The following is a 22515-nucleotide window of genomic DNA, read 5'->3' as shown; positions in this document are numbered from 1 at the left end:
TGTCGTATAGGGTTGTAATGGAATACTATTGTGCCATAAGAAAGGACCAATGAGATGATCATCCAAAAAAACTGGAAAGACTTATGTGAACTGATGCAAAGTGAAGTGAGCAGAACCAGGAGAATGTTGTGCACAGTAACAACAGTAATGTATGATGAGCAAATGTTACGAACTTAACTACTGCCAGCAAGGCAAGGATCCAGGACAACCCAAGGGATTCAGGAGGGAAAAAGCACCACCATAGAAGGAACTGATGGAGTCTGAACGTAGCTTGAAGCTTCACTTCATTTCCTTCCTGAGTTGTTGGGCTTTTTCCCCCTAGCAGAAGCCGGTGTGTCTTCTCTCACAACACGAGGATGGTGGAAATATCTATTACCTGATAGTACACGTATAACTTATAGCAGACTGTCTGCCATTTCAGAGAAGAGGGAACGAGAGAACATGGACCCCAGAATGTCAGAAAATGACCACCATATCTACAGGTAATCTGGAAAAAAATAATTTAAAAAAAAAGAAAGTTAAAACTCCAAAGCTTTGTCCTAGCCTTAAACACACCTCTTGCTCCTGGTTCTTCTCATTTCTGGACCCACCTTGGCACCCTCTGCAGAATAATAGTCACCAAAAACAGAAGCTGTTACAAAGAACGTGAGGTGAGAGGCGGGTGGCCCCCTCTCAGCAAGCAGAGCCAAGTTCTCTCTCCCCATCCCTTTCATCCAGGAGCCAGCAAGTAGAAAAAGGAACTTTATTGAAAAAAGGGGGCTTTCAGGGGGAAAGGAGGGAGGGGAGAAGCCGGGACTCGGGTCCTCATGGCTCTGGGCCTCCCTCAGGGCCCCGGGCTGAGGCGCTGGGCATGTGTCTGCAGGGGCGTCCGTCTGTCCCTCCACCCTCTCTCCATCCAGTCACGTGTCCCTGTGCGTTGGGGCAGACGAGTGAGGTGAAGCCGGTGTGCAGAGTGGTGGGGAGGGGAGATACAGTAGATGGGGCTGGCCTGGGGCCGCAGCCCTGATGGAAGCAGGCTCTCCGGGGCTGAGCCGGCTCAGGCCTGGGAGTGGGCAGGGACGCAGTGGCGAGGCTGGTGGGACGGCACGTAGCCCGCCTGGCAGAGGCAGCGGAAGGAGCCCTCGGAGTTGCGGCACCACCCGTTCACGCACAGCGACGCCCGGTCCTCGGCCTCCTCACACTCGTTGATGTCTGCAAGGGGCAGAGAAGGGCTGGACTTCCCACCCAGACAGCCGGGGTCCCCCTGAACCTGGTGGGGCTCTCTAGGACCCGCGAGTCTGGGGCCTCCCCAAGGGGGGTCCTGAGGGAGAACCAGACCACCAGGCCCTCTCAGACGGAGGGGACCAGGGGAGCCTCCCCCCAGGCTCACCCACGCAGGCCATTCGGGTCATATCCAGCCGGTAGCCATCGAAGCAGTCACAGGTGTAGCCCTCGGGGACACGGATGCAGCGGCCGTTGTCACAGCCATCCAAGATGCCACATTCTTCTGCCTGCAGCCCCTCGAAGGGCTCGTAGCGGGCAGCTGGAGGTGGGAGAAGACATCGAGGGGCCCAAGACCGCCGTTACTCGGGCCTGCACCCTCCCCAACTGCCCATGCCTGGGCCTGCGCCGGCGTTTATCCGGGGACCCCCGCAGGAGCTTGGGGGACGCATGGGGGGGCCGCGCTGATGAACCCCGGCCGCCTCCTCCTCTCTCGGGGCCTCAAAAGAAGAGATCCCGAGAGCGGACGCCGGAGCTCCTTTCTAGAGGAATCTTAGGGCCGGCCGGAATCTGGGATCAAGCCAGTAAAGCCAAGGCCACAGGAGCAGGGGAAGATGGATCTATGGCACCGGTGGACCGGGAAGCCCAGAGGGGCACCGTCCAGCCTCCGAGCCTGGGCACAGGCCGGTCCGGCCGGCGGGTTCTCACCAGCAAAAGGGGCTCGGGCCTCCTCTTCCTCTTCCTCCTCAGGCTCCGGGAAGGAGCCGCCTGTGTCCCGGGGCCGATAGCGCCAGCGGGCAGCAGAGTCGGGAGACGGGCGGCCCTCAGACTCCCCATAGGCTCCGGCAGCGACCGAGGCAAAGTCGGGCACCTCGAAGGGCGGCGGGCCGTAGGGGCTCCCCGGGCCGGGGAAAGGCAGGGTGCCCGGAGGAGGGGGGTAAGGGTCGTAGCCCAGGCCGGGCACGGGCGCTGGCGGGGGTGGGTACAGCTCTGGCCCATAGGGGAGACCCCCGTAGCCCGGGCCAAAGTCTGGTCCGTATTCGTAGGGAATCCCGAAGCCTCCTGGGCGGGCTGGGCCATAGGCTGGTGGGCGAAGAACGTTGCACAGGGCCTCGAAGTCATCTGGAGGAGTTAGAGAAGGCGGTCGGTGGCCTCTGAACCACGGGCCCGCCTGGGGCCGGGAGTCTTCCTAATTCTTCCACTGACTTTTTTTTTTTTAATAGGCAAATAGGGTCACCCAGCGAGGAAGCAACTGAGGCTGGATTAGAACTCGGGGCTCCCTGCTCTACATAGTGCGCCACCTCGCTGCCTCTCCTCTACTGACAAAAAACCATAGATTTCAGCCCCCTCTCTTGGGTTCGGACATTGCCAGCTTCCCCGGCATCCCTTCCTGTCTCCCTCACCAAAAGCCATCCCCGAGAACCAATAACATTGTCACTGCCTGGCATGGACTCGGCCATCCCTTCTGAGGCCGTCCACGTCCATGTCCACAAAGTGGGAGAATCACAGGAGCGCTCTAGCTCTAAATCCTCGGCTCTAATGAACTCGGGGGAACGCAGAAGACCCGGATTCAAATCTCCCCTCCAATACTCCATTGGCCATGCAGTCCTTTTCTGGGTGCCCAACTGCGATTTCACTGTTCTAGGCAGCCCCCTCCCACGACCGTCGCTCAGCCGCCATGTCCTTCCATTTAATCTTAGGGGCCGAGGGCTGCCTAAACACCACAAGCGAAACTCGAACTCGAGTCTTTCGGACTCTGAGCCTGGCTCTCTGGTGACTGCTTCGTGTATCCCCTCTTGGGAGGACCCTGGGCAAATGATCTCTCAGCTCCTCAGTTTATTCATCCATGAAAAGGGGGCAATATTTCTCCTATCTCGCTGGGCTGTTGCGGGGGAAATCTGCGAAAGGAGACCTCTGGTGCTCTCTTGAACTCCGGCCAATAGCAATACGGATATTTTATGTATTATCTGTAAGGCACTAAAGAACGGATTGTGGCGGACTTCAGGGACTCGGCTGGCCGGCTTTATTCATTTGTCCCCAGAGGCGATCATGGCTTTTAGCCTACTTTCTTGGGAATAACTGGAATTCGAGATGCTACTTTCTCGCCCCAGACTTACTCGAACCTGCAGATTTCTCTCTCTTTTCCTCGGTTTCCTCCCTGATCACTAGGTTCCTTCCAGCCCTAGTTGAGCCTTCCTGCCCTGGGTCGGTAGGTTTTCTCTTAGGAAGCATGCCTGTAATCCCAGCAACGGCCGCCAGGGGACCAGTGGGACCCAAGGCCAAGCAGGCGACCCACCAGGCTTTCCCTCGAGCCTTTCTGACTTTCTGGGTTCTGGAAATAAATCCTCAGATTTTGTGCCACCCAGCCGGAAGGTATGAGTTGAACCCAGGGCTTAGGAGGATCCCCGGAGAATAAAGGTGGTACCTGAGTCTCGGGCGGGACACAGAGCACAGTCCATGCTCCAGGCCTCCCCGTACAGGCAGCAGCACTCTGTATACGTGGCCTGGCGGTCCAGTCGTGGGCGGCTACACACCAGGTCTGGTCCTACCTCCTGCCAGCACACAGCCAGGTTGTCATCTAAACAGGAGTGGAGAGGGAAGGAAGGGATTTGCCCAGCACTCTTAAGGCCTGCTGCTGCCCCTGGAGGTGCCCTCCTACCTGCTGTCAGTTCCCCAAGAGACCCATTTGTCTCATTTTCTTCTCTTCTTTCAACCTCCCAGGCTTAGTCTCCAGTTCAGGGCTTTTTGATCCTCCTTGAAAGATCCCCGAACTCAAGGCCTGGGCTCTTTCCCAGCCTGGAGAATTATTAGAGGGCTGGGGTGAATGGAGGAGGGAGAGAGGGAAGGAAGGGAGGGAGGGAAGGAAAGAAGGAAGGAAGGAAGGAAGGAAGGAAGGAAGGAAGGAAGGAAGGAAGGAAGGAAGGAAGGAAGGAAGGAAGGAAGGAAGGAAGGAAGGAAGGAAGGAAGGAAGGAAGGAAGGGAGGGAGGGAGGGAGGGAGGGAAGGAAAGAAGGAAGAGAAGGAAGGGAGGGAGGGAGGAAGGAAGGAAGGAAGGGAAGGAGGGAAGGGAGGGAAGGAAAGAAAGAAGGAAGAGAGGGAGGAGGAAGGAAGAGAGGGAGGAAGGGAGGGAGAGAGGGAAGAGAAGAAAGGAAGGAAGAGAGGGAGGAGGAAGGAAGAGAGGGAGGAGGGGAGGGAGGGAAGGGAAGGGAAGAAGGAAAGGAAGGAAGGAAGGAAGGAAGGAAGGAAGGAAGGAAGGAAGGAAGGAAGGAAGGAAGGAAAGAAGGAAGGAAGGAAAGAAGGAAAGAAGGAAGAGAGGGAGGAGGAAGGGAGGGAGGGAAGGAAGGGAGGGATCTTTCTTCTCTCTCTCCTCCTCCTTACCTCCCTTTTTCTTAAGCCTTCAGTCTTAATATCAATTCTAAAAAAGAAGGGTAAAGGCTAAGGAATTGGGATTGAGTGATTTGGCTAGGAGCACACAGCTAGGATGCCTCTGAGGCCAGATTTGAATCCAGGTCCTCCCAACTTCAGGCCTGGCTTTCTATCCACTGTGCTCCCTAGCTGCGCCCCATGGAGAGCAGTTTTCCAGGCAGGGGATTCTCCTTCCTTCCCCGAGGGCAGTGGGCTACCCAGACTCTGGCTGTCATTGGTCACACAGCGCCTCCGGGAGCCGTCCAGCACCAGCGGAGGGGCACAGGTGCAGTGGTAGGAGCCCATGGTGTTGACGCATTGGCCACCTTCACAAGCCTCTTCTTCGTCGGTGCACTCATCGTTGTCTGGGGAGATATTGGGGGGGTGAGGAGGGAGCTCCCCGCTCTGGCCCACCTCCTTTGCCCAGCCTGGGCTCTACGCCCTGAGCCATCATTGTGGCAGAGGGGGGTGGAAGTCAGACGGGAGGGAGAGCTGGGCCGGCCCGTCACCCACTGCTCTCCTGTCCAGCCTCAGCTCCCGAAGGCTTACCGATGCACTCCAGCCTCTGCGTGTGGTAGTAGTAGCCGTTGCTGCAGTAACAGGAGTAGCCAGGGGCCGTGTTCACGCACACCCCACTCTTGCACACCTGGTCCCCAAACAACAGGCACTCATCCACATCTGTGGGAGGAAGGACCCAAGGCTCAGCTTTGGCCGGGGCTCCCGCCGCTGGCCTCAGCCCCCCAGCAGCCCAGGGGAAGAGCCTGGCCAGGGGGGCACAGAGCAGCCCTGGGGAGGAGCTTGAAGCATCCTCTTCCTTTTTGCCCTTTGCCAAGGGCCAGGCAGGCGATAGGGATTAAGCAACTTGTCCAGGGGTGGGAAGTGTCTGATGGCAGATTTGAACTCAGGACTTGCCCATTCCAGGATCTCTCCACTGGGATACCTGGCTGCCCCCACCCTCTTCATTTCAGAGAAGGAAATGAGACCCGGAGAGAAGTGACCAGCAAGGGGCTGGGGGGACAGAAAGGCATCATTCACCAAAATCCTCACCTCTCCGGATGCTGGGGTCTCCAGGGGGGGATAGGTAACCCCGGCCGTGTGGGCACAGAGACTGGTATTCCGCTGGACAAGAAGGGTCCATTAGTGACTTGAGGAGACGGGATTCAAAGCTGGGTCCCCGGCACTGTGGACTCGGTTGGGCATGTTGGCTGCCCTCTCTCACCCGGAGCACCGTCTCCCGCCTCCTCCTCACGTGTGGCCCCACCCCGGCCCCATTCCCTGCCAGCCTCCTCGCCCCCTGGCACCTGTCTCCGGGCCTGGACACTGCTGGATGCGGCAGCCGCTCCCCCAGCCCTCGCCCACGGTGCAGCAACACTCCCGCCAGGTGACGTTCCTCGCCAGGATGTTGTCACAGGCATCGGGGGCCCCGGTGTCGTAATAGCACTCCCGCCTTCCGCTGCCAGTCCCGGGGCCAGGGCCCGGCCTTGGGGCCACAGGCCGACGGGGAGGAGCCGGGGGAGGTGGGGGGCGAGCGGGGAGCCCTGGGCTGGCGGGCAGCTGAGGACTCCCCCCTGAGAATGCAGAGAACGGGAGGTTCTCATCAAGGCCCCAGAACCCAAGAAGGCACGATGGGGAAGAGCAGCAGATGATGCCCGTGACTCCGCCGGCCTCTTTTTTCTAATTAACTATGGTCTGCTCACCAGGGTGGGGGCACATGCAAGGTTCATTCAGCCCTGGTTGCCAGGGCTGGGGGGGGCCTTGCCAGCCCTGTCATTTTAGGGCTGGAGGGATCGGTCACCCCAGGATCGCCTGGGCACCTCTGCCACCCCCACAGCAAGAGGCCAATTTATGCCCATGGGCTGCAGGCACAAGGCTGGCACTCACTGGCAGGGGGCCTCGGGGGGACGCAGCGCCCAGTCATGGGGTCGAATTCGTCGGTGCTTGTGGGGCAGACGCAGAGGAAGGAGCCCTCCACGTTCTCACACAGTGCCGCCCCACACACGCCCTGGAGCGTCTCACACTCGTTCACATCTGCAGCCCGGGAGGAAAGGCAGGAGTCAAGGGTCTGGGCTTCCCAGCCCTGCTCTGCCGGGCCCTGCCAGGTGACCACTGGCCAGCCCCAACCAATCCCTAGGGCTCGGCATACCCACACAGTGGCGCCCGTCCCTGGCTCCCTCGTAGCCCTGGTCACAGAGACACTGGAAGGAGCCTGGCAGGTTCTGACACATGGCATGGGCCCCGCAGAAGCTTCGGTTCCTGCATTCATCCACATCTGCAATCGAACCAGCAATTTGACACTCCCTGCCCATTTTGCAGATGGGCAAACTGGTTCAGAGTGGTCCAGGGTCCCCCAGAGGTTGCACACGGCACCAACATGCATTACCCTGGCAGCCGCCACTGGGCGTGGATTGGTATCCCGGGTCACAGAAGGGGACACAGCGGTAGGAGCCTGGGGTGTTCTCACAACGCTGGGCCCCGCACAGGGCCGGCCCATATTCCCGGCACTCATCTACATCTGGAAAGGAAAGAGTAGAGTAGGGAAGAGGAGGTGGCACAGGAAAGGGAGTCGGCACGCCCCCTCGTGGCCAGCAGAGGAACTGGTGACCCAAGGCTCCGAGAGCTCCAGTGCGCAGAAGCTAACTGCTCATGAGGAGGCCACGCCCCTTAGCTCCCTGGCCCAAGACCAGACTCCGCAGGCTGCGGGAACTCGGCAACAGAACGTCAGGGCCAGGGTGGCGCGAGAGCCCCAAACTCAGGTCATTTGCAGCCTTGGGCACAGGGAGAAGACTACCCATCCTGAACACAGAAAGTTGTTGCCAAGCTCCCCACGTGCTTTGTGGTCCTCTCACCATCACAGTTGCCTTCCGGACCCGCATGGTAACCCGGGTCGCAGTCACGGACGCAGCGATAGGAGCCTGGGGAGTTCTCACAGCGCTGGTTCCCGCACAGGGCAGAGCCTCCTTCTCTGCACTCGTCCACATCTGGGGAACGCAGCACAGATCCGGACTGGGGTCAGTCACTAAGGGATGCCAGAGGCCCCGGACTTAAGGGGAGAGGACTCAGGCCTGGCGCTCACCATTGCAGGACGTCAGGTCGGGACTGGCACGGTATCCCGGAGGACAGGCACACTCGAAGGAGCCGTCCGTGTTGGTGCAAAGGCCTCCCTGGCATAGACTTTCATCTCGGCACTCATCCACATCTGGAGGGCAGAGAAGCCGGAAGAAAGGAAGCCCAAGCCTGGACCACTGCTACCTCTCTCCCCCACCCCCATCCCACGCAGTCTTCTCCAGTGATCCCTTCTGACACCTTCCCTCCCCAACCCCAGAACCCATTCCCGTTCTGCTTCGGTTCTAGGACTGGGCATACCGAGGCAGGAAGAGCCGCGGGGCCCTGCCTGGTAACCCGGTGCGCATGTGCAGGCGAAGGAGCCGTCAGTGTTGAGACATTCCCCATGGGGAAAGCAAAAGTCTCCCTCCAGGCACTCGTTCACGTCTAGGGAGGTCAGCGGGGGGAGGGAAAGGTGAGGACTGGAGAGATTGGGGCCGTCATTGGCCAATCAGACCCTCCCCGTGTCCCTGCCCACCTGCACAGGGACCGGATCTCCCTCCTGGTGGAAGCCGGTAGCCAGGCTCACAACTGCAACGGAAGGAACCGTCCGTGTTGGTGCAGTGCCCGTGGAGTCCACAGGGTGCACCCGAACTGCACTCGTCCACGTCTGTAAACAGGGAGCGCCTGGGTATTAGGCTGGGGAGCTCCACGTTTGGGAGGGGGCGGGGAGAAAGCCTAACAGACAAGCTGGGGAGTGAAGGAACCTGGGATTTGAGGTGAGGCCTGGGCTTCCCCCAGGCTTGTAGCTGCGTCCGTCCGAAGGTTGAGGGTCTAGGGGCCAGGTGAGGGCGGGGGCTCCAGATACTCCCCACTGGAGGAACTGGAGGAGTGAATCGGGTCCCTGGGTCAGAGTGCTGAAGGTCTGGGATCCCGATCACTATCTGGGGGGAGATGTTGCCCATGCCTTGGTGCGCATGCGTGTGTAGGGGTGGTATCCGAGGGCTGAAGACAGTGCACCTGTCCTGGCAGGAAGGTCGGAAGTATCGTTGCCCCGCCTCAGACCTCTCGGTCAAAGAGCGGAAGTTCCAGGGTGTGTGTGTGTGTGGGGGGGGGTTCAGGTCTGAGGGAAGGGAGTAGGGCGGGGCGTCCCAGACCTTTCAAGACCCTAAGTCAGGGAGGGCTAGGAGCGACAAGTCCTGAGTCTCACCGGTGCAGCGCCCCTGGAGGAGTCGGTGGCCCGCGGGACAAGCCCGGCACTGGAAGGACCCTGGCGAATTGACACATTCCTGCCCGGGACAGGCTACGTGATTTTCACATTCGTCTATATCTGGGGGGAAAAGAAGGAAACAGGGAAGGGCACAAGCCCCGCCCCTGGTATGCCTAAGCCCCACCCCTCCCCGCTGGTCTCGCCCACTCACCCTCACAAGCCTGGCCCGCTGCATTGAGCCGGAAGCCCGTGGGACAGGTACACAGGTAGGACCCCTCCACGTTCTCACAGCGCCCGTAGCTGCAAGGTGGGGGGCTTCGCTGGCATTCATCCACATCTAGGGGAAATGATGGGGTGCAGGTGGGGCCTAGGGCCTAGCGCCAACCCACCCCACTCGCATGCACACCCTAGCTGTGTGGCCCTGGGCAAGTCACTTTCACCCTCTTAGCCTCAGTTTCCTCATCTATTAAATGAGCTGGAGAAGGAATGGCAAACCACTCCAGCATCTCTGCCAAGAAAAAAACCCTAACTGGGGTCCCGAAGAGTCAGACATGAATGAATAATGACTCAAACAACTCATCTTCACCACACGATAAGGGAAACTGAGGCTTCTCAGGTGGCTTGCCCAGGATTCCATAGCTAGCAAAGAGCCCTTTCTGGGCATCTGTAAAATGAAGTTGGACTAGCTGGGCTCCTTTTCAGCTCTGACATATTATTCTTAAGAATACTAGAATTTCTGAACCAGAACCAGAACCAGCCTGCTAAGTTGTCGCTTTATAGACGGAGAAGCCAAGGCTGAGATGCCGGAAGGGGCTTATCTGCTTTTGCTGGGCAGACTCAGGGGCCAGAGAACAGCAATGTCAAGAGATGGACCAGGGAAGAAAGGAGACAACAGGGAGGTTGGGAAGAGTGCTGACTCTGGAGTCAGGAAGATCTGGGTTCAAGTCTTGCCTTTAGACACCAGCTATGTGATTCTGTGCACATTATCTGTGCAACCTCTACTTGACTCAGTTTCCTCATCTGAGTAATTTAGATTGTTGCTTCAGTTGTGTCTGAATCTGGGCTTTTCTTGGCAAAGATACCGGAGTGGTTTGCTGCTTTCTTCTCCAGCTTGTTTTAGAGATGAAGACGATAAGGCCAATAGGGTGGAGTGACTTGCCCAAGGTCACACAGCTAGCAAGTGTCTGTGGCCAGATTTGAATCCAGGTCTTCCTGACTCCGGGCTTGGTACTCCCTCCATGGGGCCACCTAGCTGTCCACAAGCTCTTAAATCGGAGTCCCTCCGCATAACAGGAAGAGGAAGGGATGGAGGCTAGTCCTGGGGAGCCAGAGGGGAGGTGGCAGAGAACCATACCAACACATGGTGCGCCAGGCCCGTGGGAGCGGTATCCGGCGGGGCAGGCACAGTGGTAGCTTCCAGCTGTGTTGTCACAACGTCCTGGCCCACAGGGAGGGGGGTCCCGGGCGCACTCATCTATATCTTCACACTCAGGGCCTTGGAAGCCAGGTGGGCAGGAGCATCGGAAAGAGCCAGGCAGGTTTTCACAGTGGCCCCAGCCACAGGGGCCCGGGCTCTGGGCACATTCGTTGACGTCTGAGAAGGTGGAGAGACCGGAGAGTAGGGCTCTCTTTGCCCCAGAAGGGCCTGTGGGATTCCTCTGACCGGGCCAAGCACTCACTCCCTTACTCTCGACTCAGAGCATCCCCATCCTTCAGAGATTACAGCCATCCCGGAGTCTGACCCTCCCTCGATTCATATTTCCCTGGCCCTCCGCCTCCCGCCCCGTTCCCTTTGTCTAGTCTTCTGATCCCCCTTCACCTTGGCAGCCCGCTCCATGGGGGGCAGCCTTGTACCCAGCTGGGCAAACACACAGGAAGCTGCCGGGAGTGTTCTCACACCGGCCATTGGTGCAGGGCTGCTGGGTACATTCATCCACATCTGTGGGCACAAGGATCAGGAGTGGGCAGGGGCCAACCATTCTAGCTTCCCTTGTGGACACCCAAGTTGACCTGCTCCTCCCCACACCCCGACACAAGCCCCAAAGGTCTAGGGCAAAAGGCAGAGTTGGTACAGTGTCTGTACCGACCAGTGGGAAAGGGCAAAGTGCTTATCCCAGCAGCTTTGGAAGAAAAAAAGAGGGCCAAAGACTCACCCTGACATTCAGTGCCCTGTGGACTGGCACGGAAACCAGGGGCACAGATACAGCGGTAGCTGCCTGCTGAATTCTCGCAGCGCCCGTGGGCACAGGGCCGAGGTATCTGCCTGCACTCATCCACATCTGTCCCACCGAATCAAGAAGAGATCGAGTCAGAGGGGTCAGACACCAGGGGTCCCCCCATCCTCCCCTCTTCTGTCCCCAATCTCACCGATGCAGTGTGTGCCATGGGTGCTGAGCCAGAAGCCAGAGTCACACACACACGTGTAACCACCCTGGCGGGGGATACACCGCCCTGGGCCACAGATCTGGGGGTTCCGCTGACACACACCCCCTGCCACTGGGCCTGGTGGACCAGCCAAGGATCAGAATTTTGCCACAGTTCTGGTGCCCCGTTTCCCCTTCGATCTTCTGTGAAATACAGGCTTCTCTTCTGTCTCCCTCCCCATTGAACTGGCTTCTTTCTCGCCCTGAATCTTTCTTCTTCTCCCAGAATCTCCTCCTGTCTGCCGAGATCTTCCCTTCAGGGCCGGAGTTCCCACACCAGATCTCTACCACCAGCCACTCCTTACCTCTTTCAGGGAGTTCCGGGCTTGGCTGAATGGGGACAGTGGGCAGGGGTTCTTCGGGCCTGGGTTGGGGCTGGGGCCAGGGTCTGGGTCTGGGTCTGGGTCTGGATTCTGGACGGGAAGTAGGTGGGTAGTTCCAGACAGCTGGGCAGGGAAATAGGTGAAGGGTCAGGTCAAGAACCTGGCATGATGGAGGGCACTTAGTGCCGTCCATGCCTTTCATTTCTCATCGGTGCCATCTAACTCCATCATCGCCTGTATCACTGTGCTCAAGCTGGATAGAGAGGTCCAGAGACCCTGGACGTACCTGTGGGGACCCAGACAGGGGGTGCTGGGGTGACGGGTGGGGGTACCCGGGGCTGACTGATGGGTACTCGGGGTGGTTCCTGGCCCAGGGGGCGAGTGTTGTATCTGAGGTCAGAGGCTGAGTAATGGTAGCCAGGGCCAGCTGGGCATATCTCCCTGAAGCCCTCTGGAGGGAGAGATGGAAAAGTGGGAAGAAGTCAGTGAGCAACGAAGGCCCTGAAGACAAACTGAGTAAGACAGGCAGGGAGCCAGAGGCTATGTGGGCAGCAGAGAGCAGGGTTTGGGGAGTGGGGCTAGAACCCTGGGCATGAAGGTGTCCGGAGAACCCTGGGGGCCCCCTGGGCACCGAGGCTTGGACCGCTCTGTGACATGGGAAGGGAACTGGGAGGAAGAGCAATCCTGAATATGGAATTTTGGCAACCTCCCAGGCCAGGACGGAGGGTAAAATGTGGCCCCCACCGGGGCTGGGCCTGGGGGGTGGCAGGGTACCTGGACGCTGGAGGATTTAGAGGGGCTGAGGTGGAGGTAGCGGGGTCAGGTTGTGGAATGAGGACGGACACAGGGGCGTCCTGGGGCCCACCTGAGCCAAAAGGTGGGCACAGCTGGCAGCTGTGGCCCCAGGCCTTGCCCACCCGACTACAGCAGCAGATTTGTTTGGTGATATTGCGCAGGATGGGCAGCGAGCAGCCTCCAGCCCTGAGTACCCGAAAGCAGGGACCCTTGGCCTCTGAGATCACATGCTGGGCTAGAGAAGAGCCGGGCCAGAGGCTGTGGTCAAAGGGGCGACTTTGGGCAAAGGGAGCAGGAGCAGGGAGAGGTGGGCGGGGGGCTGGATGGAAGGGGGTGGCTTGGAGTGCTGGGGGAGGGGCGGAGGATAGGCTGGGGGCAAGGCTTCTCAGGGTGGGCTGGGGTCGGAGCTGGGAGGGGTTCCCAGGGGCGGGCTAGGGCTTTGGAAAGGAGTGGGGGTGATTTAGGAAGGGCTCGGCGTTCAGAAGTACAAAGGCCAGGAGGGAGGAGCAGAGGAGGCCTGGGTGGGGTCTCTCACAGATGCAGCTGCTCCGGGACGAATCTAGCAGGTAGCCATCGGGGCACACGCACGTGTAGCCGCCGCGCGTGTTCGCGCACTCCCCGTGTTGGCACCGCCCTGGCTCAGCGCACTCATCCACATCTGGGAAGGAGAACAGGGGAATGTGGCTGGCCGGTCAGGGTCTGCGCCCTGCCCGTCCTCCGGGCACCGAGCGGCCCCACTCACCGGCGCAGGAGCCGTTGACTCTTTCAAAGCCTGTGGGGCACGCCGAGTCCGGGGATCCCGCCTGGCCTAGGCTGCCTGCGGAAATGGGAGAGGGGCCACTTTAGCGGCGGGCGGGGCCGCGTGTGCCTTGAGAGGGGCCGGAGCACGCTCGCCCGCCCGAAGGGAATGGCATTTGGTGGGGGCGGGGCCCGAGAAGCGCTTCGCCTCCAGTCAGTCCTTCTTACTCAGGTGCTCCGAGCAGGGCTGGCAGTCGTGCACGCCCCAGGCCAATCCAGCTCCTCGACAGCACACCTCCTGGGTTCGCAGGCCTGGCAGAGGGGACGCGCACTGCAGAAGACAAGGGGAGGGGCTCAGCGCGCCCAGGAGCCTTCCCGTGGCCCCTGCTCGGTCCCCAGCGCTAGCCCCGAGCGGCCGGGCTCACCTCGCCGTCCCGCAGCTGGCGGAAACAGTAGCCGAAGCCCGAGGCGTCGGTGTAACCACCGCCCTCTTCCTCCTCCCCCCGAGGGCGGCTCTGGGCCAGCACGGTGTACAGGGCTGCGCGGTCCGGAGGCACTCCCGAGGCCCGGGCCTCCGCCGGACCCAGGCTGGGCCCCGGGCCGCTCACACGCTCCACTTGGTGGATAATGACTGAGGCTTCCTGTGGGTGTTCCACGTGCACGCTCACCAGGGACGCCACGCCTACGTGAGAGGGTGGGGGGTAGAGTGAGCAGTGGGGCGGCCAGAGGGGAAACCTAAGCCCACCGGAAAGAGCAGGTCGGAGATGAGCCACGAAAGAGAACGGGAGGGACGATGAGTCTAGTTATGAGTGGAAAGCTAGGAAGGCCTTCATTTCACAAGTAGGGAAACTGAGGCCAGAGGCCTCAGAGAGCATCTACCTGGTCTTAAAAGCACACAGTGACAATTAGAGCTGGAAGGGTCTTTGGAGCCTTCCCGTTCCAGATAAGGAAACGGACGCAGAGATTTCGCCGGTATCCCCCTACAGCATACCAGAGATGCTTCGAGGGGCCGCTCAGGCAGAGAAAAGAGAAGCTCACCCAAGTTCGCAGCTGGTCCCCATGGAACCCAGAGCTTTCAGACTCCTTTTTCGGACTGTCTTCACTGCACTCCCCCCGCCCCCACGCCCTCCAGCTACCTGTCCCTTGCCCACTCCCCGACCTAGCGGGTTGGGGTCTTTTCTCCCCTCCCCTCACCGTCCTCTTCCTCCCGATGGTTGGCCAGAGGCAGCGTGTACACCGACTTGGTGACCCCGGGCGCGGGGGGTGGGGGAGCCTCGTGGCGCGTGCGAGAGGCAGGCAGCTGACAGAACTTGCCCGCGAAGTCTGGGGGGCAGAGGCAGCGGTCCTTCTTCACACACACACCTCCGTTGTGGCACAAGAGTGGACACAAGACTAGGGAGGGATGGAAGGGGCAAGGGCGGTCACTCGTGAGCTTCTCCCCCACCTTCCTCTGCAGCAAGAACACAGAAGCCTCCTTCTCTCACTTCTCCCCTCCTTTTGTCCAAGAACCCATCTTTTCCCTTTAGCCCGGTTCTCTCCCTGTTCTGCACGGAACCAGGCATCCCTGTCCTCCAGTCCCCTTCATCAGCCCCCACCACCCCCGACGGAACCCAAAGGGCCTCTTGCTTCAGCTGCTCCTCCCCCACTCCACTCGCCGGCTTAGCTCTCCCCATCAGCTGCACCCCGGGAGGGGGAGCGCGTGGTCCCCATATGGGACATCGGGCCCAGCTCCCGCACGCAGGGACATTTGGGCGTGGTGCCGCCAGTGCTGAGGCCGGGTAAACAAACGCAGTGGGGGGAAGGAGGGCGGCTCCGCATTCCCCAGGCTCAGCATGGGGGCCGAGAGGGGTGCAGTCCCGTCCCCCCACCCAAAAAGCAGGCGGTTCTGCCTCCACCTTCCTGGAGCCCCGTGCCCAGCTGCGTCCAGCTGTTTGGCGCTCCGGGTGACCAGGGGCGGGTCCTGCCCTGAGCCCTCCTCTCTCCCCTTTCTCCCCCGCCAGCCTCTTCCCCCAAGGGAGCCCCCGAAGCCGCCAGCGGCAACAGCTGGAGACAGCTGTGGGGTGGAGCCGGGCGGGGGCCAGCCAAGCCCGGAGTAGGGGTGGAACTCTGGGGTCCCGGGTCTCCGGGAATGGAGGAGGCGCTAGGACTAGGAGTTTTGCTGTTGCAGGGGGATCTCACAGAGAAGAGGGGGAAGGGAAGTCAGGGGTTCTCTGGGCAAGAGGTGGGACAGGATTCCAGCCAAGGTCTTTCCGGCAGAGATTTCAGTTTTGGAGAGCAGGGCTAGACTTGGTGTGCGCTGGGGTCTCACTGGGGAGGGAAAAGGGGGAGAGGCAGGGGCGGAGGGGTCCGGTGGAAATTCTTCCCCGTTGTTCTTGGCGCCAGCGAAGTCCCGCTCCCACGGGCCAGGCCCACGCCATGGGCGGGGCGCTCCTCGGGGGTAGTGCCAATTCCTCCCGCCCCTTTGGGAGGAGGGGGAGAGGAGGGGCTGGGGGGCCAAGGATTCCGAGGTCTCGGTAAGGTCAGGCTGGGCCCTGCAAGCAGCCTCACTGCGCCTGCCTCCCCAGGCAAGAGGCCAGGGGGTCCTGGCACCATCTCAGGGCTCAGCCTCTGGCACGAGAGCTGGCATCATGGGCCTGAATGCTTGGCTCCCCCGGGGCCCCCCGGGCTGGGTCTATGAGGCAGGGGCGGGGGAAAGGGGCGGGGGCCGAGCGGGAGATGAGCTCACGCCGGCCGGGTCTGGAGCTGGGCCAGGCCTGGCCTGTTCCCGGCGCCCGGGGGGCCCCCAGCTCCCTCCTCGCCGGCTGCCGCAGTCTCTGAGGCTGGGGGCCGCCCCTGGGGGCAAGTGAGGAAATGGGAAGAGGCGCAAAGTTGGGGTAGAGGCCGGGGCTCAGGACAGGGGAGCTAGGCTCCCCTCTCCCCTCAGCCGGCAACCCGAGGCACAGCTAGACGGAGCAACGTCCAGCTGAGGGGAGCTGAAGTCTAGGGGAGAAAGGGTGGCCCAGTAAGGGCAGGTGTCCAGTCTGGGTCAATCCTGCCTCTTCCCCTACCCTGCCCTCCACGGAGAGGAACAGGTGGGTGGGCTGCTACGTAGGGCGGATTTCCTTTTCCTTTAAAGGACCCCCGCTGCCTCCCAGGAAATGTACAGTCATCACACCCCACCGCACCCGAACACCAAGGTCTTCTGAAGGTGGCACTTAGTTCCATGTCCCAAACAGGGGAGCCAGGCCCTCCCCTGAGCCCCCAGGCGCTAGCTACTTCGAAGGAGTGCCCAAGTTCCCCGCCCTTCCCTGTCCTCCCTAAGATGAGCAGCCCCGCCATTTCTCCCTGATGCCCTACAGTCTGCACCTCGAAGGGGTACCCCGGACGTCCTCTCTCCCCTGTGGCTTCTGGAGATGCTAGACTGTCTTTTATCTAGGAAGGACCCTTTGCCCTCCTTTCAGCTCTGGAGAGCTCCCTCCCTCCCTTTTCCGGGGCTCAAGGCCGACCTTAAGCAGAGAAACTGCCTCTTCCTTGTGTCCCTCCACTTTGCCCTTGCCCCCTCCGGGCATCCTGCTTCCTTTCCCGTGTAGTTCCCTGCCCCTGCCTGTGCCCTTCTTCTAGGGATGTCACTGATCCAGCCAGGGACACCCGGCTCCCTCCCCTTTGAGGCTCCCGACTCCCTTTCCTGGCCCCCTGGCCAGGCCCCGTCCTTGGACTGGCACTCACAGACTCGGAAGCCTGGCCCCGCGGGCGCTGCCCCACCAGGGGCGCCGCTCTCCACGCTCGTGGTGTTGGCGCGCACGCAGTGGGGCACGCAGCGATTCCCGGAGCAGCGCAGGCGGCACACAGCCGGGGTGAAGAGTACTCGGAGCCGCTCGCGGGGGCCGGGCCGGGCGGCCGGGCTGGGCAACAGCTGCAGCAGCGATAGCACTAGGAGCACGAGGCGCCAGGGCTGCCGGGCGCCCGCCATAGCTGCGCACTGAGCTGCCTTGCCGCCCGCCCGAGGGGCCCAAGCCCAGACAGCAGCTAGCACTACGCAGTGCGGGAGGGGAGGGGAGGGGAGAAGAGGGGAGGGGAGGAGAGGAGAGGAGAAGAAGAAAGAGGAGGGGGACGGACCGGGGAGGGGGCGGCTCCACGCGCCCCCGCCCAACCCGGCCCAGCCGGGCCCGGCCCGGCCCGGCCCAGCCCAGCCCAGCTCTGCCGGGCCAACCCTCTCTTAGCTCTTTGGCAGCCGCGCGGGGGCGCGTGGGGCCGGGCTCCGTGCCAACACCAATGTTAGTGCGCGACGCGGGGGAGAGCGCGGGCCTGATCGCCGCCCCCCTCCCCACTCACTGCTTTTCCTAACTCATTCCCTCCCCTTCCTCCCCTCCACTCCCCAGCCCCAAACCCCGTCCAGCCCTAGCCCAGCCCGGTCCAGCTGCAACAAGTGGTAGGGAGGGCCGGGAACAGGTGGGGGCGCCAGGGACCCTGCAGGCGCTTCCTGGGGCTCAAATATAGTGGAATGGCTGATCCAGGGGCGCACACCTGGAATCCCTCCCCCCCCCCCATTCCGTACAGAATAGGCCCATGCAGCTGGAAAGGAGACTAGGTACAGTTAGAAGACAAAGCCTGGGCTGGGGCAGGTCGAAGGGACGGGGCACAGCTGGACTAAGGAGTCAGAGGGCGGGGCCGCGCTCTGAGGGGAGCACATCTGGGAATCGAGAGGGCTACAGCTGAGGGAAGAAAGGTAGCAGGGAGGCACATCTGGAGAAAGTTTTAGGGCTACAGATGTTTCATGGGGCTGCGGGCAGGGTCATTGGTGAGAGGTTGACCAGCCCGGAGGTAGAGGCAGGACTCTCAGTTCTGGCTGCGCAGGGTCTCTCCTGCACACACACACAGCCCCACTTCCGCCCCCGCCCCCCCCCCCCGCCCCAGTCCCGCAATATCAGACCAGCCCCTTCCACCGGCGCCGCCGCCGCCGCTTCACAATCCCCTTTGTTGTCTGGACTGGGGGCTCCGCCAGACGCCCCTCGTTCCCTAGCCAGCAGCGCCAATTCGGGACCCCTCTTTCTTTCCCTCCTGCCTACCCCTTTGAGAGATGGAGCGGAGGGTCGGACTCCCAGTTCCCTCCCGCTGGAGACCAGGAAAGGGTTAAATGGGTGGGGGTGGGGAACGCTCCCTGGGCCGGCAGCCCCGCGGGTCAGCGGCTCTGGACAACATCTTCCCTGACGATCTCCCTCCCCTCCCTCCACCTTACCTCCCTCCCCCACGCCCGCTGTCACGGAGCCACCTTGGGAGAGGGGCCGGATACCGGGGTCCCTCAGCTCTCGCCCTGGGGGAGGGAAAGGGGAGAGGTAAGAGAAGAGCGTGAAGAGCCTGGACCCGAGACCTCTGCCCACCTCCCCACCAGCCCTGGACCCCGCTAAAGCTTGAGGAAAAGGATAGCCCGAGTCCCGCGAGAGGGCACCCCAGGCCCCGGACAGCGGCGCCACGGGCACGCCTGGACCTTTGGGGTTTCCCCTTGGACAATGCAGGGCGTGGGAACCAGACGGCCTTATCGGCCTCGGGGGAGGAGAAAGGAGGGGCCGAAGCGCTTACCAGGGGCCCGGGCAGGAGCAGCGGCCGCTCTCTCCAGCTGGCGGCTTAGCCTCAGAAGGCCCCTGTGTCCGGGCCCTCGGGGTCCGCGGCGCTGCAGCAGAGCCCGGGCCTCCTGCAGCCTGCAGGAAGGGAGGGAAGATGGTCAGCCCCAGCCGGGGAGAGCACCCCTCAGGCTCCTCCTGGGACAAAACGTGGAAAGAGCACCCGACACACGAGTTTTCTCCACTTTTCCCCGTAGAGGCTAAGGCAGGCGCCCCCTGCAGGCACAGCCCGAAGGATAAGGGTACCCCAAGAACCCCAAGGCAGAGACAGACTCAGAGACCAGAAACAGGCAAAAAGTGCCCTAGCTTCGGGACAAATGCCATGGGTCGGTGGAGAAACATGGCACAAAGAGCCTTGGCAGGAGAGAGCCGTGGGGATGACACCAAGTAAGAGAGAAAGTCAAGCAGATGGAGCAGGGGAGAGAAAGTCAAGCAGGGACCCCAAGAACTTCTGGGAGGGGGGTGGGGGCAGTCTTTACCCCACCCTCACCTCTTCCCCCAGGAAGGAGGGGTGAATAGAGAACTGGAGAGCCCCAGATAGAGAGGGGGGACAGATTTAGGGGGGCACACAGAGATGAGCTAGAGAGCCTGGGGAGCAGAGACTTGGGGATAGCAGGGAAGAGCATGCCTGGGCCCAAAGCTGTAGAATTCCATTTGAGGCAAAGAAAGCAAGGGAATCCAAAAGCTGATGTCCCACAGCAAGACAGAGAAATCTGGGGGGTGGAGGAAACTGAGGAAAAGATGAGAGCCAGGGTGACTGACAGAATTGACTTCGAGAGGGACATTCAGATAGAACCACGGAGAGAGACAGAGCCCCAGCAAGGTGGGAAAGGAGGAAGAGGAGAAAAAGGAGAAAGAGGCTTAGGAAGGGCTAAGAGACCGAAGAGAACAAGCTAGGCACGGGACACTCAGAGAGATGAGACAGGGAGACCTGGGCAGAGCCATGTAGATGCAGGAAGACTTGAGAGGGGGGAGCAAAGACACCCACAGAGAGATGAGACTCACAGAAAGGGGACCACCCACTGGGAAGAGACGGGAGACCAACATGTGGAGGGAAGGAGGGAGAGGGGGAGAGAGAAGGACAACATGGAACCCCAGAAAGAGATTCTGAGTCAGAGACATGGAGTCCCCTAGCAAAGTAACGGAGATGAACAGTAAAGGACAAAGAGAAGCTGGGAAGAGAATCAGAGATGGAGAGACTGAGGAACGCAGGCATCTCGAAGAGGTGGAAGGAAAGAGAGAGAGCCCCATGACAAAACAGATGTGACCACTTGGGGGAGAGGGAGAGAGCTGGTACTAATTCCAGGCCTTTAGCAGAGTCAGACACAAGACAATAACATCATAAAGCATAGATCTGTAGCTGCAAAGAACCTTAGAAGCCATTGAACCTAACCCTCTCATTTTACAGATGAGGAAACTGAGGCCCACAGAGGTCAAGTCTTTGCCAAAATAGCAGGACTGGGACTTGTTTGCCCCCAGGTCCTCTACGCTGAGTCTAACCTCCTTTCCCAAGCACAGTGCTTCCTCTTGAAGAAGACAGACTGGGAGAGAAGACCCAGAGATAACACTAGTAGGTGAACCCAAGTCAGACGGAACCCAGAGGGAAACATCGAACCCCCAGAGACAGAGAGACCGGGGAGGGGCATGGGGGTGAGGGGAGCCTCAGAGCTCAAGGCAACAGGCAGTCCAACAAGCAGTGAAAAAGGAACAGAGGGTCAGTCAGAGGCAGTTGCAGCACCGTTTGGGCACTCACGTCAGGGGCTGCCAGGTAAGGGAGGCTTCTCTACGGGTGCCTGGCACAGGGCTGGGGGTGGGGGCTGCTGTAGCCCGGGGGGCCCGAACTGCCCGACAGCTGGGCCGACAGGGGCACAGCTGAGAAGCTCCACACTGCTCCCCAGGCGGGCACTGCGGAGACGAACAGGCAGCTGCAAGGGAGAGACCCGGGCAATGTCAGCGAACCTCCCTCCCCTCCGGGTCGGTGGGTCTCAAGGTGGGAGCGCTGTGGACCCAGCCTCCATCCACCCTGCGCCGTGCCCCGTGCCCTCCCCAGATGGCAGCAGGAATTCAGGCAAGGTGCCCCTCGCGATCCGCCCCTGCCCACGCTATTCCAGTCCGCCCCGTCCAACCTCCACACGCGCGCGAGTACACACACACACACACACACACACACACACACACACCGTGGGTACTCACTCACCTCTAGGACAGGGGCCCGAGCGTGGCGGGCGCCCAGAGCAGCAGCGGCGGCAGGCAGCTGCAAGGCTGGAAGTAGAGTCGCCAGAGGGAGGGAAGGTCGGGTCAGCGGGGCATCGCAACTCACCAAGCCTTAGACTCTGCCTCCACCAACACCCCGCGGCCCCCGAGGCGCACTCCCGTCGATCGCCACAAGGTGGCGCCGCCCTCTCAGAGGCCCCTATTCGGCGCATGGGACCAGGCTCCCCAGGCCCCTAAACCCCCCGCGTCCCTCCTCCCCTTCCACCTCCAGCCCCTGCGCAGGCGCACCCCCTCCTCCGCACCCCTCCAAGACCGCTCCATTCTCCCCTGGAGGGGATTGCAAAACCCACGGGCGCTCTGGCCCCTAGGATGGGGAGGAAACAGAAAAGTGGGGCGACGTGGGGGGACAGTGCGGTCGGGCCTTCGGTTGCCCGCCCCAGGACCCTGCTGGCCTTAGGGAGAAGAAGCTCTGGTGAAAAAATCTTGGAGAAGCCCCTTCCCCCCCCCCCTCCGGCCTGCCAGTTAACCCCTTCCCAGCCCCGCCCCCGGCGCGGCGCGGCACCGCTGAGCTCGGGTTACTAAGCGGATTCGCAGAGGCGGGAGCTGGAGCTCTGGGCCCTTTGTAGCGGAGCGCGGGGGCTGATCTGGCAAGGGGAGGGAAGTGGGGGGGGGTGTCAGGAGCGGCTCTCTCACCACCTGAAATCCAGGAACGTGGCCTGGGCTTTGAGCCTGGACGGACGAAGGGGTGTCCGGGACCAAAGGTAGAGGGAGACAGGTGGGGACCTTTCCTCCCCTCCCTTCTTCCCTCCTTTTTAGTGTGGGGCTGCCGCCACCTGGATCTCGGGGAAGAAAGGGCTCCCTCTGTCCACAGACTGGGGGCTCCGTGTTTCTCCCACCCCGTTTTTGCGGGGACCACGGCGGGAACCGACTACAGACTGAGGAGGCGAGCTGGCACTGCCTGGAAACGGCGGGAAGGGGTTCTGCATTCCTTCCTAGCCCCTTCCTTTCATTCTCCCTTTTTACTGGTTCTGGGGGCACCGACTGCAGGCTGGGATGGGGGGATGGGCTGGTACCACCTGGGACGCATGGGCGGGGCCTGAGCTATGAGTCCCCCCCTCCGTCCTTGGCATCCCCCCACCCACCTTAGTCCATGTGAACTACCCCACCTCCACCCCCGTGGTTGCTGTTTTAGAGTGAGAGGAAAGGGAGCAAATCAGGGAAGAGAGCGGACTTACCGGGCCTGTCCCCCTGGGCGGCTCCGGCCTCTACTCCCCTGTGTGCCTGCAGCCCCGACGGCCTGGCCTGGGCGCGGCTCCTGGACCAGCAGGAGGAGGAGGAGGAGCAGGAGCAGGAGGAGGGGGCGGTGGTGAAGGCGGCAGCTGGAGCCGGGAGGCAGCATCTTATCCTGCTCTGTGTGCCTGTCGCTGCCCTTGTCCCGTCCCGTCCAGTTCCTGGCTCTGGCCTCTCTGTCTCCCGCGTCCCAGGCTCCCTCCTCTTACCCCGCCCTCCCCTCCCCGCCAGCTCTGCCAGACCAACTTTCCCCCCCGCTGCCCCGGCTCCAACTTTGGA

At 61.4% G+C, this 22515-nt stretch overlaps 1 protein-coding gene across 4 annotated transcripts; it reads right to left on the bottom strand.

Moving 5' to 3' along the window:
- Nucleotides 1–728: 728 nt before the first annotated feature.
- Nucleotides 729–22426, bottom strand: LTBP4 (latent transforming growth factor beta binding protein 4). 4 transcript variants are annotated; one of them, XM_056796191.1, is made up of 34 exons: nucleotides 22182–22426; nucleotides 20930–20994; nucleotides 20486–20657; nucleotides 18692–18810; nucleotides 18351–18425; nucleotides 14330–14527; nucleotides 13561–13817; nucleotides 13364–13466; nucleotides 13140–13214; nucleotides 12933–13055; nucleotides 12468–12632; nucleotides 11889–12053; nucleotides 11585–11725; nucleotides 11224–11358; nucleotides 11010–11135; nucleotides 10676–10795; nucleotides 10211–10450; nucleotides 9068–9193; nucleotides 8857–8976; nucleotides 8185–8316; nucleotides 7968–8093; nucleotides 7678–7800; nucleotides 7451–7582; nucleotides 6985–7116; nucleotides 6748–6873; nucleotides 6486–6632; nucleotides 5906–6172; nucleotides 5652–5723; nucleotides 5154–5282; nucleotides 4823–4969; nucleotides 3626–3778; nucleotides 1909–2322; nucleotides 1370–1522; nucleotides 729–1191 (listed from the first exon to the last, which is right to left on the bottom strand). In XM_056796191.1, the coding sequence occupies exons 1-34, from the start codon at nucleotides 22343–22345 to the stop codon at nucleotides 1037–1039; spliced, it is 5097 nt and encodes a 1698-aa protein (XP_056652169.1). In that variant the 5' UTR covers nucleotides 22346–22426; the 3' UTR covers nucleotides 729–1036. The 4 variants fall into 4 exon arrangements, with proteins under 4 accessions (XP_056652169.1, XP_056652170.1, XP_056652171.1 ...); XM_056796192.1 differs by lacking the exon at nucleotides 7968–8093; XM_056796193.1 differs by lacking the exons at nucleotides 18351–18425; nucleotides 18692–18810; nucleotides 20486–20657; nucleotides 20930–20994; nucleotides 22182–22426 and adding an exon at nucleotides 16841–17196.
- Between the last annotated feature and the right edge of the window lie 89 nt (nucleotides 22427–22515).

This window comes from Monodelphis domestica, chromosome 4 (assembly GCF_027887165.1).
Source record: "Monodelphis domestica isolate mMonDom1 chromosome 4, mMonDom1.pri, whole genome shotgun sequence".
Classification (NCBI taxonomy): domain Eukaryota; kingdom Metazoa; phylum Chordata; class Mammalia; order Didelphimorphia; family Didelphidae; genus Monodelphis; species Monodelphis domestica.
This window is presented reverse-complemented; position numbering and strand designations above follow the sequence as displayed.

Coding starts and splice junctions, on each gene's coding strand:
- LTBP4 (XM_056796191.1), bottom strand. CDS start 22,345: ATGCTGCCTCCCGGCTCCAGCTGCCGCCTTCACCACCGCCCCCTCCTC. Junction 12,054..12,467: donor GTGCCCACCTTTTGGCTCAG/GTGGGCCCCAGG, acceptor CTCTCCCTCCAG/AGGGCTTCAGGGAGATATGC. Junction 8,317..8,856: donor CCTCCAGGGGCGCTGCACCG/GTGAGACTCAGG, acceptor CCCTGTTTACAG/ACGTGGACGAGTGCAGTTCG.